The sequence below is a fragment of the Procambarus clarkii genome, chromosome 5 (genome assembly GCF_040958095.1).
Source record: "Procambarus clarkii isolate CNS0578487 chromosome 5, FALCON_Pclarkii_2.0, whole genome shotgun sequence".
Lineage (NCBI taxonomy): Eukaryota > Metazoa > Arthropoda > Malacostraca > Decapoda > Cambaridae > Procambarus > Procambarus clarkii.
The window spans coordinates 2,773,714-2,787,984 of NC_091154.1; the positions used below are offsets into that span (position 1 = coordinate 2,773,714).

At 45.7% G+C, this 14,271-nt stretch overlaps 1 protein-coding gene across 3 annotated transcripts in view; it reads left to right on the forward strand.

Moving 5' to 3' along the window:
- LOC123765243 (uncharacterized) overlaps positions 1-14,271 on the forward strand; it is a 41,360-nt gene that overhangs the window by 12,868 nt on the left and 14,221 nt on the right. For 2 of the 3 annotated variants that reach the window (XM_045753741.2, XM_045753767.2), the window contains exons 2-3: positions 1,912-2,036; positions 11,645-11,770. In XM_045753741.2, coding sequence (XP_045609697.2) covers positions 1,912-2,036; positions 11,645-11,770 — 251 coding nt within the window. Of the gene's footprint in view, positions 1-404; positions 1,050-1,911; positions 2,037-11,644; positions 11,771-14,271 lie in introns of those variants that run through there. The other variant, XM_045753751.2, reaches the window with a different exon arrangement.

The window sequence follows — 14,271 nt, forward strand, 5'->3', positions numbered from 1 at the left end:
TGTCTGGGGTCACTACGGATGACTGGGGTCACTATAGGTGTTGTCTGGGGTCACTACAGATGACTGGGGTCACTATAGGTGTTGTCTGGGGTCACTACAGATGACTGGGGTCACTATAGGTGTCGCCTGTGTGTTGGCCATTTATCTGCCATACGGCATAGCAATTGTTTTATTTTTTTTCATCATAGAGCCTTCGGGCTTTAAAGAAACTTAAAAAAAATAATGTAAAGACAATTTACAATAACGTTCCTGCCCGAAACGCTATGCATGTTAGTGACTTTTTAAGAAGATTAAAAACACTAGTGTTATGTGCTCTCACAACCCAGTGTACTTTCTTGTATATATATAAAATATAAAAATATAAATATATTTCTTCCATTCCCGGGAACGCTGGGGGTGTACGCGCCCCTGTGCTGTAGCTGCCCCTAACCCTACAACATCAACAACAACAAACTTTTCCTCTGGCGTCGTTGACCCTAAATCAACAAACTTTGCTCTCTATATGTTCTCGTGTTTTATATATATATATATCTATTTATATTCTTAGCATAAATAAGTCACCATGTCACCTAAGAAAGTTAGTGATAACAGCCAATCAAAAAGAAAAATGTTTAGAACGACAATAGAGGTGAAAAAAGAATTAATTGCAAAATATGAAAGTGGTGCCAGGATGTCTGTTCTGGCTACAGAGTTTGGAATGCCTATGTCTACGATCTCTACCATACTGAAACATAAAGAGGCCGTCAAGGCAGCTAATGTTGCTAAAGGAGTGAAAGCGGTTACGAGACAGAGATCGCAGACAATGGAAGAGGTTGAGAAATTGTTGTCCATTTGGATCAACGAACAACAGTTGGCTGGGGATAGTATATCGGAGGTCATCATTTGTGAAAAAGCAAAACAACTGTATGGGGATCTCTTACGAGAAAGCCCAGAAACGAGAGCTGATAATGAAGTGTTCAAAGCCAGTCATGGGTGGTTTGACAAATTTAAGAGGAGAAGTGGCATCTATAAAGTGGTGAGGCATACTACATCAACTTTGCTAAGTACAGGTAAATTGAGAATAAATTTGCATCTATTTTATCTATTTATTGTGTATTTTTTGTGGTCTGGAATGGATTAATCCAATTTAAATTATTTCTTATGCGGAAAGTTATTTGGTACTTGAACAGATTGGCACTCGATCAACCTTTTAGAAAAAACTAATTTTGAGTACTGTACCTAGGCATCATTTATAATAATTTTATTCATACGAATCTGTGTACAAAATACATAAGATGAAAGGAGATTGTGATCAAACTTGAAGATAAAATATCTTCAAGTTTCATCTCCGTGAATGCAATAATATCTGGAAGACATTATGAGAATGTTTATTATGTTATTATTTATTATGTTATGAATGTTTATCATTCTTATGTGAGAATGTTCAAGAAATAACAAACTAATTTAACCTAACACAACCTAACTTAACCTAACCTATCCTATCCTATTCTATCCTATCCTAACCTAACCAGCCTAATCCAACCTATCCTAATCTCACCTAAACCAGCCTAACCCAACCTAACCTAAGTTAACCAGCCTAACCCAACCTATCCTAATCTCACCTAAACCAGCCTAACCCAACCTAACCTAAGTTAACCAGCCTAACCCAACCTATCCTTACCTATCCTATCCTAACCTAACCTAAACCAGCCTAACCCAGCTGAGCCTAACACAGCCTAATTTATGCTAACCTAAAAATACTCGTATATACGGTTTTAACAAACAGAAAACGAGCTTAGTTAAAGTTGTGTGTTTGATTTGGCCATGCTCTAACTTACCTTTAGTTTGGATGAAACTGACCTCATATTTTATAATTCCTGTAAATCTAATAATGGTACAAAAAATAAATGTAAATTTTCTCATTTTTTACAGGTCAGACGAGAACAACTACATGGACTACACAGTCTCCACCAAGTTCTCCAGCGGTAGTCAACCCAAAAGATGTAACACGCAAAGACCTTGTTCATAACAGACCAGAAGCCCAGTGTGGAAACATGGTAAGAATGAATTGTATCACTGCTAAGTAGTTGCTACTATTATTATTGTATACAGAGGAACCTCAGGTGACGAGCAGCCCCATCTACGAGCATTTCAGGTAACGAGCGAGCCATTCGCAGAAAATTTGTCTCGATTGACGAGCTTCCGTTCGGTTAATGAGAAAACCACGTGGTACTTCCTAGTGTTTCCGCTGGTTCTCGCAAATTTACGGACGCCTCCGATGAGAGTGTTGTTTTATCACACAGGATAAGCATCCCTCTGCAGTTTGTTGTGCTTTTCTTTGGTTTGTTTTTTGTGGTTATCTGACTACAATTTGTAACGCACAATGTCACCAAAGAAGCTGCATGCTAAAGATAGTGTTGTCAAGAGGAAGAAATACACAATTACTGTAGATTTGAAGAAGAAAATCATAGCAAAGCACGAGTGTGGCATTCGTGTGACTGATCTCGCCAGGGAGTATGGCAGGTCCTCATAAAAAAATTGCACCATCTTGAAGAGGAAGGAAGAATTTAAGAAGCTTGATGGGGCTAAAGGAGTTACAAAGGTTATCAAGCAACGTCCAAACCTCCTAGAAGATGTTGAAAAACTGCTGTAGGTCTGGATGAATGAAAGGCAATAGTGGCAATAGTGTCTCTAAAGCTAAATCAATAGTTTGTGCTAAGGCAAAGGTGCTGTATGTGGACCTTGTCAGAAACACACCATGCGCATCGTCTGAAAATGATAAATTTAAGGCAAGCCGAGGAATGATTTGAGAATTTTTTTTTTTTTTTTTTTTTTTTTTTTTGAGATATATACAAGAGTTGTTACATTCTTGTAGAGCCACTAGTACGCGTAGAGTTTCGGGCAAGTCCTTAATCCTATGGTCCCTGGAATACGATCCCCTGCCGCGAAGAATCGTTTTTTCATCCAAGTACACATTTTACTGTTGCGTTAAACAGAGGCTACAGTTAAGGAATTGCGCCCAGTAAATCCTCCCCGGCCAGGATACGAACCCATGACATAGCGCTCGCGGAACGCCAGGCGAGTGTCTTACCACTACACCACGGAGACTGCTAAGAGGAAGGAAGATTTAGGAAGAGAAGCAATATACACAGTGTTGTGCGACATGGTGAGGCTGCCAGATCTGATAAAGCTGATAAACCCATTGTCTCCTTCAAGCCAGCAATGACTCTTCATAAGGTAAAATACAATTGAAAACAGTACAACAAAACATTTATAATTATATGTAAGTATTAGAATTACATTATAAAATGTCATATTGATGTTTTTTTGGGCTGGAATGGATTAATTGTAAACTATTTCCATTATTTTAAATGGGGAAATTCGTTTAGTAAGACAAGCATTTTACATGACAAGCTCAGTGCCTGAACGGATTAAATTCGTTAACCGAGGTTCCTCTGTATTTAAATCCCCCATAGTTAGTACTAGGTCTCACTAATATAATTAACTGGCTACGAACAGAAGTGAACAACTTGGGTTTGTAGCTTACACCGCATTGCTATATGGAGAAGTAAAGTGTCTGCTTGCATTTGTTGTTGTATCCAGTGTGTGTCAGTGTTTGGTGCCATATGATCCCAAGGTTGTCCGACCGCAACCCTTCTTCAGGCAAATTATTTTATTTAGATTATATTGATTAGATTATTTACTTCATTTCATCTAGTGGTTGACTCCAAAGACGCATTCATATATTTTAAGATGCTGTTTATTCAAAACGGTAATTTTTTCAAAGATAAATTAATATACCGTATTAGCATATTGTGCACATTTAGGCCTATGTTAGGTTAGAAGTGTAGGTTCTGTTGGTAATTATTTGTATTTGAAGTATATGAGTGAAGCATTTACAGAGTTGCTAGTTGAACAGAGGTCATCAGAGAAGCACTATATGAGAAATGTTTGAACGCCTTAAGTAGTGAATTGTGTAGTCCATCCTTATCAACAAAAAGCTAGATGTTCATTCCATGCAGCTGTCAAACACCTGTGTTTGAATGAAAAATTCTTTATCCACCACTCTCAACTGGTGGCATTCGAATATTTCTCGAACAGTGCTTCACTGATGACCTCTATTTGAATCGCAAGTTGTAAATGCTCCACCCACGTACTTCAAATACAAATAATTGCCAACAGAACCAAAACATCGAACCTAACCTAACCTTTGCCTAAATATGCACAATACTAGTAATGTAATATATATGAATGTATACAGTGACGCCATGATTAACGAATTTAATCCGTTCCGGCACCGAGCTTGTCATGGGGAAAACTCATCTTATGAAACAACAACAACACTGTTGTTGGAGGTGTCTGAGAACCAGTGGGAATGCTCGTTAATTGAGCGAAAGCTTGTCAGTCGAGACAAATTTTCTGGGAGTGGCTTGCTCGTTACTCAAAATGCTCGTAACTGGAGTTGCTCATAACTCGAGATTCCACTGTACAGTATTTGAGAAAATTCCTATTTTGAATGAACAGCATGTTAAAATTGATTCTTGCATCTTTGGGGTCGCCCGTAGGATGGAACGAATATAGCTTGAGGACAGAAAATATAATATTAACTTATATTGATAAAATTCTTATTTTTAATGAACAGTACAGTATGTAAAAAATTGATGAATACTTCAACTGCTGGATGGAATGGACATACCCCAAGGACAGGTTGCAGACAGTGGTATATTTGTGCTTGAGTTTGTCAGTGGCATTACCTTCTTCATGTACTGAAGTTTTCTTTTTATCTATATAACTAAAAATGGAAATGTTCTTTTGTTCATAATCGCTAATCTCCGAAAGTTCTTCACTGATTGCTTTGAAATTTTCATTCATCGTTCCATTTGCATCCAAGTGGGTTTTTATATACATACAATATAGATGTCATGTCTGTGATGGGAAAAAACATGATTTTTTGAAAAACTGTGTTTTTCATGTGAGGGAAATCTTCGAAACCTCTTTACCGATTGCTTTGAAATTTAGACACAACATTGCATTCGAATAGGCGCATATTTTTATGTACCTACTATATACATGCCTTACCTGTGACAGGAAAAAAACATGTTTTTTTTTTTAAAACAATGCCATCTGTTGGACGTAAGAACAACACACACTGTAATCTCCGAAAGTTCTTCACCAATTGTTTTGAAATTTTGACACAACATTCCATTTGAATACGCGCATGTTTTTATATACCTACTACATAGATGCCACACCTGTGACAGGTAAAAACATGCTCTTTTTGAAAAACAGCGCCATCTTTTGCACGTAATAGCAACGCACACACACTACACTAAATATGTTACAATTCCATTTCAATGTTTCTGATTGCATTGATAAATTGAATTTTCATAGATTACAATTTATTTTCATTTTGATTTAATTATTTTTGTGTGACATTGCGTTGGAATTAAGCTGTGTTGTTTACCATACCGTTCATTTCGTAAGTATAAGTATAGATACCACACTTGTGACAGATAAAAAACATAATTTTTTTTAAGAAACAACTCCATTTGTTGCACGTAAGAGCAGCTCACGCTATCCTAAATATGTTATGATTCCATTTCAATGTTTCCAATTGCATTGACAAATTTAATTTTCATAGATTTCTATATAATTTCATTTTGATTTAATTATTTTGTGTGACATTGCATTGGAATTGAGCTGTATTGGTTACCGTAATGTTCATTTCATGAGTATAGTTTATTTTTTTGTTTTTTAACTGTTTTTATTTTGTTTTTTAGATGTTTTTCTTATATTTCAGTGATGGGAACATTAGATCTTTTGATGTTCCCAATTCTCTGATGGCAACATCAGATCATTTGGGAATGCATCGGACGAGGGAGTGGGGAATGGTGAGGAGGACAAGGGGACTGGAGTGGGGGATGGTGGGGAGGACAACGAGACAGGGGAGGGGTTAATTGTGGGGAGGACTAGGGGACGGGGGAGGGGGAATGGTAGGGAGGACGAGGGGACGGGGAAGGGGGGGAATGGCGGGGAGGACTGGGAAACCGGGGGGAAGGTTGCTGTGGCTCAGCAACACACATGCATTTCTGAGCCACAGCAACGCGTGGCCGGGTACAGCTAGTATTGTAGTATAATAAGTATATTGTACTGAGGGGGGGTGATCTATCAGGGAAAAGTGCCATGCCAATAAGACTACAGTATACAGCACTTAGAAGCAATTAAATTAATGGGTGGTTTAGAGCCTGCAGGCAATGTACTTCCATCTTGGCGGGATAGTGCTGTTAAGTCATCTTAGTGTTGCTCGAGTCTCAGGATGTAAGAGGGAATTTTTATAATAGGATCTTGTTATGCATTATTAGTTTTCTGGGGGGAGTCTCGTCGGCTTCCCGGAGCTATCCAGGATGAATGGATATGTATTACTTTCTGGCATCAAAGTGCTTGGAGTTCTTGCCTACTGGGGACCACGAGCCAGAACCTGGCCCTTTCAGAGAGGCACAAGGAGCAATGGCCTATAGAAACGCCCCCTGTGGTTGGGAGCATTCTATGTCTGCCATCGACCAGGACAGGCATTCAGAAAGGTAGGCGCCCCAAAACAAACCCCTAATCTGGTGAAAATATTGCTACCGAAAGCCGAACGAGTGGCCAGAACTCCCCAAACAAAATTATCAAACTAGCATGACGTCATCACATCGCCGTCTGTGCAACCCCCTCCCCGGGGGGGGGGGGGGGTAGGGGGTGGCGCAGGGGCGCCTACGCAGCGCTCCACATCCTCCGCGCCGGCGATCCAACCTGCAGTTCTTGGCTGATGTGATTACTGGCTGGTCGGGTGCCTCTGGCTCCGATTTTGTTTCAGTTCTGTCCCTTGTGGTGTGGGCTACCTCTACAGGTGGTGTGTGAGCCAGGAGAGAGATTCCACGGTACTTGTACTGCATGTGCCTAGGGTTTTCTTCCTTAGGTGCCCTGGAAGTACTGCCGTTGGGACTTGGGGCCACCTTCCACAAGTCGCCTTGGGATGTACCTCCGCTGTGTCCTTTACTGCTCGGTACTTGGCCGCCCTTGTAGTCAGTTGGGGTTTTGTTGCCCTTGTTTGTTTCTGGGTAGGAGATAGTTTTTGTCACTGGAAAACTAGCTATACAGTATCCTGTAGGGGCGCGGGGTACTGCACAGCTAGTTTTCACCAATAACAGCGGCCAGCTCTGTTCCGCCTGGGTACGTTGTCCTCTTGCGGGGGGTTTTCTTTTGTTTTTGCCTGATGGGGAAGTCTGCCTTTGTGGTACTCCCTTCTTGGCCCCCGTGAGTGGACACGTCCCGGGGGTTCAGCTTTTAGAAGTTTGTTTGGTAGACTTGGGTGCCGGTTCACAGTACCCTGCCTGGGCTTCCCTTAGCGTGTAACCATGGCTAAGGGCCCCTGGGAAACCCCACGGGGGGCTCCGTGGTTAGATGGATGTGACCCCCTCTCGTCTTGCGAGTTTGAAGGTTGCTCTGTCCCCTTGTCTCGGGTGACACTCACTGGTTTGGCCTCCGCTATGCTACCTGTTGGGTCTGTGTTTCCTTCGACCCGGAGTCGTGTGACGGGTGTTGTCTGTACATGCTCCCGTTCATTCGTCCAAGCCTCTGATCATGATATGCGGGTGCAGGCAGCTGCAGCGTTGCATGCTGGGGTTAGGTTGCTGCTATGCTCTAGGTTGGTTGCGGCCCTGGATGCCCCGAGACTGCCCCGTTTTGGTTATAGGGGTCCAGACTTAGGGGTGGGAGTCGCTTCAGCTCTGGTTCCGTCCTCTCCTCCTAGTCCTTCCCCTTCTGTTGTGCATACTTCCTTTCCCTTGCTTCTGGCTCCAAACCATGGGCGGGTTTCGGGGTTGGGGCAGGGTCTGGTTGGGTTGAGACTCGGGTGGTCTCAGGGGTTTTCCTCTTCCGGGGTGGCATCAGAGGCATTGAAGCCTGTTCCTCCAGCCATGCCGTATGGGTCTGACCAGTGGGCTCCTTTCCTTAGTGTTTTGTACGGCTGCCCCGGCTTTTACTTGTGGGGCTGGGGCTTTGGGGAAACGGTTCAGCCCCGGTCCTGCCGTAGAGATTCCTGGGGTTGGGGAGAGGTTGCCTGGGGGACCTAGGCCCCATTTTTTCCCGCTTGGGTTTTTGTGCCCTCAGAGTGGGGCTTGCAGTTCCTCAGAGTTGGGTTTTCCTTCCCCTTCTGCGTTCGTGTTGGTTTCGGGTCTACCCCTCCCTGGGTTCGGTTCTGTGACCCTTCGGGTCCATCGGTTCCATCATTCCTGGAGGTGCTTTTCTCCCCTTCTCCTTTTCGTGATTATGTCATGTACATGTTTCCCTCGTATAGGGATCCCAGCGTATCTCTTGGTCTGGGGTCTCTTTGGGCCATGTGTGCCTCCGTGCATTTGCACTTGCTTCTCACGGTTCTCGTTGATTCGCGGAACTCTTCGATGCTTCCAGTATTATTGGAACGTCTGTTGACTTCCGGTGAGGTTTCCCTCTAGTCTTTTCTTGAACTTGTTGGCCCTCTTCTGTGCTTCTTGTCTTCTTTTGATTCTGTTTTCGCATTATTTAGTCTTCACATTGTCTCTCCTTCCTATCTTACCATTACTATTATTTGTTCCGTACGCCTTGCTGGCGCCCTCCAAGGAAAATGTTTGTGCAGTTCGGTCCTCAGGCGCGGGGGCTGGGGAGGAATGTTGTTTTGGACGGTGTACACATGTGTTGGCGTTCCGCGTTCTTTCTTGCAGATTCTATGCCGTTCTCGCACCTCTTATCTCTGGCCATAACCCCTTGGATACTTGGGGTGTTCTGGATTTTGTGTGGAGCAATCTTCTAGTTCTTTTCTCGGCTTGCAAGTGTGGGGCGGCTCTGAATAGTGCCTCCTCCGCTTCTGTACTGCGTGCACCTCATCTTCTCCTACTGGGCATGCACCTCTGGACATTCTCCACTAGGGATGCCCGATTAAATTGCACAGCTCAGTTGTGTCATGACACGGTGGTGTCTCTGTTCTGCAGGTGAGATTGTACTGTCTGGCGACTTTGTCGGCCAGGTGCTGGTTCTCGCTTTTTGGTGGGGTACTCACCTAGTTGTGCTTGCGAGGGTTGAGCTCTGGCTCTTTGGTCCTGCCTCTCACCTGTCAATCAGCAGGTGTACAGATTCCTGAGCCTCCTAGGCTCTATCTTATATACATTTGAACCTGTGTATGGAGTCTGCCTTCCTCACATCACTTCCTCGTGCATTCCATTTCCTAATTACTCTGACACTGAGAAAGTTCTTTCTAATGTATCTGTGGCTCATTTAGGTACTCAGCTTCCACCTGTGTCCCCCTTGTGCGTGTACCACCCGTGTTAAATAATCCATCCTTGTCTACCCTGTCAATTCCCCACTTGACAGGGTAGCGTCAATGGCACCTGACAGGGGTGTTAGGTGTTGTGTGTTTTGCTTGGATACTTTGCGTGGGTCTTACAGTGACTTTCCTTTGTCCGTGTATCTTATTCTTCTTCGTGCTGTGGTTCACAGCCCAGAATTTCAGTTCTTCCCTGATGGAGCTAGTTGCGCTGCTCCTTTGGGATGCGGGGTCGCTGTTTTTCATTTCGTGTCTCACGCTTTAATTCGTGGTGCTTGTTTTTCTCGTTGGCCTCTGTCTGGGCTCTGGCTCTTCAGTGTTTGACCATGTTGGTTCTTTAGGGGTCCTGGGGGGGGGGGGTTCCTCCCGGACAGGGCTTGTCTGCTCGCCTGGGTTGGTTCCTTTTCAGCTCTCTGGGATTGGGTTCCTGGTTCCCTGGTGGCCGTTCCTTCTGGTTTTGCCGGCCTTGGTTGGGAGCGTTGCTTTACTCGGTTTCCGATCCTGAGGGGTCTTCCCGCGGCTCCGCCTCTTTTTGTGGATCGGTCCAGCCCTGTACGAGGCTGGTTCGCTCTTCCCCTCGAATCTTCGCATCTCTGGTTTTTGTCTCGAGTTTCTCGTCGCTTGTGTGGGCACCAATGGCTTCGTTGTTGGTCTCCCACCTATGTGCTTCGTCTCGGCAGCAGTGTGTAGTTTTCCTGGCGGTCCTTCCAGGTTCCTATCACTGCGAAGGGTTCTTCGGTCTCTGATAGGGTTGTCTTGTCTTTCCCTTCGGGGTTGTTCCAGGACCGTCGTCTGGTGCTGTATACTCTCGCCTCATCTTGGGTGGCGCTGGCAGAGCTGCTCCAGCTTGCGTTCGGTGTTGCTGTTCCTTCTACTCCATTCCACTTGCTGTCTTGGGCATTGTTTCGCCTCCGACCTGCTCTTGTGCTTCCGGTGCCGTCTTGGTCGTTGGCCCGGATGGTCTATTTTCTTTTTCCTCCTCGGTTTGTTGTGATCCCCTTGGTTCTGGTGTGTTTTTGTTTTGTTTTTCATGTCTCCTTCTTCTGTTGGTGTTGACCTCTAGCGGTCGGGTCGTGGAGTTTCCAGCTCTCCTCCAGCGCTCGTGTTTTTTCTGCCTCGTTTGGTCCTCATGGTAGGTTGCTCGTTTGTTGCAGTCGCCTTCTTTTTAGGTGATGTTTGGGTTTGCTGCTTTCCGGAGGGGTCCTTGGGTTGCTGCTTGGTTGATCAGGCCGGGGGTGCTTCCTTTGTTGCTCGGTTACGGCTCTTCGCTGTTCTCTGTGTATCTTGGCCTCTCGGGCTGTGGACGCGTTTTGGTTTGCCCGGGTTCCCTTCCTTCCCTCCTTCCTGTTCGGGGGTTCGAGTCTCCCGGGTCGTCTGCGGGGTCCTTTAGTTTCGTCTGTGGTCTTTTATGTTCGGGCTCGTGGCATCTGCCTCCCAGATGCTTCCTTCTTTTCCTTATCTGTGGTGAGGTAGCCCCGGGAAGCCGACGGGGCTCCCCCCAAAAAACCAGCGTTGAATGTAAAGAAACGCCATTTTCTTGGTGAGTCCCAGGGGCTCCCTAGCATCCCTCCCTCCCTCCGGTTGGCGGTATTTTTCACGTATTATGACATCCAGCCTAAAAACTGCCAGTTGGATCGCCAGCGCGGAGGGTCTGCGGCTCCCCCTTCCCTCTCCCGGGGAGGGGGGGGGGGATTGCGCAGATGGCGGTGCAGCAACGTGATGACGTCATGCTAGTTCTATAATTTTGTTTGGAGAGTTCTGTCCACTCATTCGGCTTTCGGTAGCAATATTTTCACCAGATTAGGGGTTTGTTTTGGGGCGCCTACCTTTCTGGGTGCCTATCCCGGTCGATGGCAGACATAGAATGCTCCCAACCACAGGGGGCATTTCCATAAGCCATTGCTCCTCGTGCCTCTCTGAGGGGGCCAGGTTCTGGCTCGTGGTCCCCAATAGGCAAGAACTCCAAGCACTTTGATGCCAGAAAGTTATACATATCCATTCAGCCTGGATTCCGAGGAGCCTCCGGGACTCACCCAGTAAATGGCGTTTCATTACATTCAATGCTGTTTTTTTTTGTTCTACCACAGATATGGCCACACATTTACAATGCTAACCAACATACTGTATATACATTTTCTTCTGTTTGCCATGGACATGGTTAGAGAATTATTGAACATATAGTTCAGTGATGTCGGATATGTCAGTTTTCAAAACAGTGATATCTGTGTTGAAAATGATTGTTTTGCAAGTTCGTTTGTGACAAGACTAGTTTGTGACTAGTAAATGTGTTTACACTTTGATATATATAAAAATGTCTTTCTTCAGGGTAATGCACCTAGGCATCAAACCCTTTTGGATCGGTTTGTGGTCAGAAGTCCAAGTAGAGTGTCGACAAAATGCTCCTCCTTCGGGCATTCAAGGGTGATGAAACGGCAGTTCCTCGATGCAAAGGTAAGTACAGCATTTTTAAATGTATTTTCTTATTTTTTATTAATAATTTAAAATTATTGTATGCTTAATTGTATGTTCCATTGTTTCTGCTAATAAAAATGCAATAAATTTAGCTGAAAAACAGTGATTGGCATTATAGCTGAAATTTGTTTAAATTCAGATCAATGGAAGCCCCTTTGAGCAGAGGAGTGGGAGAAATTATGGGGATGGGGTGGCAGGAAGGAAGGAACTATCAGAAGAAAGTGCCAAGCCAATACAGCTACATAGCACGCGGAAGGGATTACGATGAGGATTTTGGATGGGGACTGGGGAAAGGAATGGTGCCCAATCACTTGGATGGTCAGGGATTGAACGCCAACCTGCATAAATCGAGACTGTCTCTCTACTGTCCACTCCAGGTGGTTGGGCAGGGGGTGGGGGAAATCATTGTTTGAGCGGGATTCTACTGTACTGGAAAGGTGATGTATAAGCTGAGTCAGGTTTTGTGAGGTTTGGACCCTTGTTTTTCTGTCTTGGTCAGGTAAGGGAGCCAAGCTCTCTGATATATTGGCATAATGTGTTGTATATATCAAATACTATACAGTGTACGGTAGAGACCCACTAATCCGGAATCTGCAAATCCGGAAAACCCCTTATTCCAGTAAAAATCATGGCCCGGATAAAGTTATATCCTTATCAGGTCAAAATATCCATGGAAGCTGGACTAGCAGATATTTGTCCGGATCAATGGCCTAATAATCGTTGTACACCACCACCAGGACGGGAGGGAGGAAGTCACCCTCACTGCTGCTCACTTCCTCTGTCCCACCCACATTCACTGCCTCCCTCCCGCCCTCCCTCCCTTCCCAAGAGATTCTTCTGTAGGTGGCAGTAGATTGCCAGCCAGAAATAGCCTGGAAAATTTCCATCTAATACAATAATGCATTCATGAAACAAGTATTTCTGGGGGCCGCCCCTTCGGCTTCCCGGAGCTATCCAGGCTGAATGGATATGGGACCGAACGAGTGGACCGAACTCCCCAAACAAAATTATCAAACTAGCATGACGTCATTACGTCACCGTGCCACCATCTGTGCAACCCCCAGGAGGACCCCCAGACCCTCCGTGTTGGCGATCCAACTGGCAGTTCTTGGCTGATGGGTTTACTGGCCAGTCGGGTGCCTTTGGCTCCACTTTTGTTTCAGTTCTGTGCCTTGTGGTGTGGGCTGTCTGTACTGGTGGTGTGTGAGCCATGAGTGATATTCCACAGTACTTGGGCTGCATGCGCCTAGAGTTTCCTTCCCTAGGTGCTCTGTGAGTACTACCCTTGGGGGTTTGGGGCCATCTTCCACAAGTCTCCTTGGGATCTACCATTCGCTGTGTCTTACTGCTCGGTACTGTGCCACCCTTCGGGTCAGCTGTTTTTTTTTGCCCTAGTTTGTCACTGGGTAGGAGGTAGTTTTCATCACTGGTAAGGGTGCGGGGTACTGCATAGCTAGTCTTCTACAATTATAGCGGCCGGCTCTGTTCCGCCTGGGTACATTGTCCTCTTGCGGGGTTTTTCTTTTGTTTTCTGCCTGGTGGAAGGGTCTCCCTATTCTTCTCTTCGCTTGGTCGGGGTTTGTGTTTTTCTCTTGTTTTGGTGGAGTCTTCCGCTTGGCCCCCGTGAGTGGACACATCCCGGGGTCCAGCTTTTAGCAGTTTGTTTGGTAGACATGGGCGCCGGTTTGCAGTACCCTGCCTGGGCTTCCCTGAGCGTTTAAACAAGGCTAAGGGCCCCTGGAAAACCCCACGTGGGCTCTGTGGTCCAATGACGGTGACCCTTGAGTCCCCTCTCGCTTCCTGCACGTTGCTCTGGTTGCTCTTTCCCCTTGTATCAGGGTGACACTCACCGGTTATGCCTCTGCCTTGCTGCCTGTTAGGTCGGTGACGCCTTGGCCCGGAGTCGTGTGACTTTTGTTATCTGTTCGTACTCCAGTTACCCACGCCACTCATTCTGATATGTGGGTACAGGCATCAGCCACGTTGTATGCTAGGTTTAGGTTGCTGCAACGCACTAGGTTGATTGTAGCCCCGGATTCCCCGAGACTGCCCCGTTTTGGTTATAGGGACCTGGACTTGAGGCTGAAGGTTGCTTTGGCTCTGGTTCAGTCCGCCCCTCCTGGTCCTTCCCCTTCGGTTGTGCATTTGATTCCTTCCCCCTTGCTTCGAGCTCCGTAACGTCTGCAGGTTTCAGGGTCGGGGCAGGGTTTAGTTGGTGTTGAGACTCGGGCAGTCTCGGGGGTTTTCTTCTTCCGGGGTGGCGGCGGAGGCCTTTGAGCCTGTTCCTCTAGCCGTGCTGTAACGGTCTGACCAATGGGCTCCCTTCCTTAGAGTTTTACAGCTGCCCCATTTTTTTCTTGTGAGACCTGTGCTTTTGGGGGACAGCTCCGCCCCGGGTGGGGGAGGAGTGGGCCAAATGGCTTTTGGACAATATATGCATATACAACACCTGCAGGGAATTTAATTTCGAACACAATGAC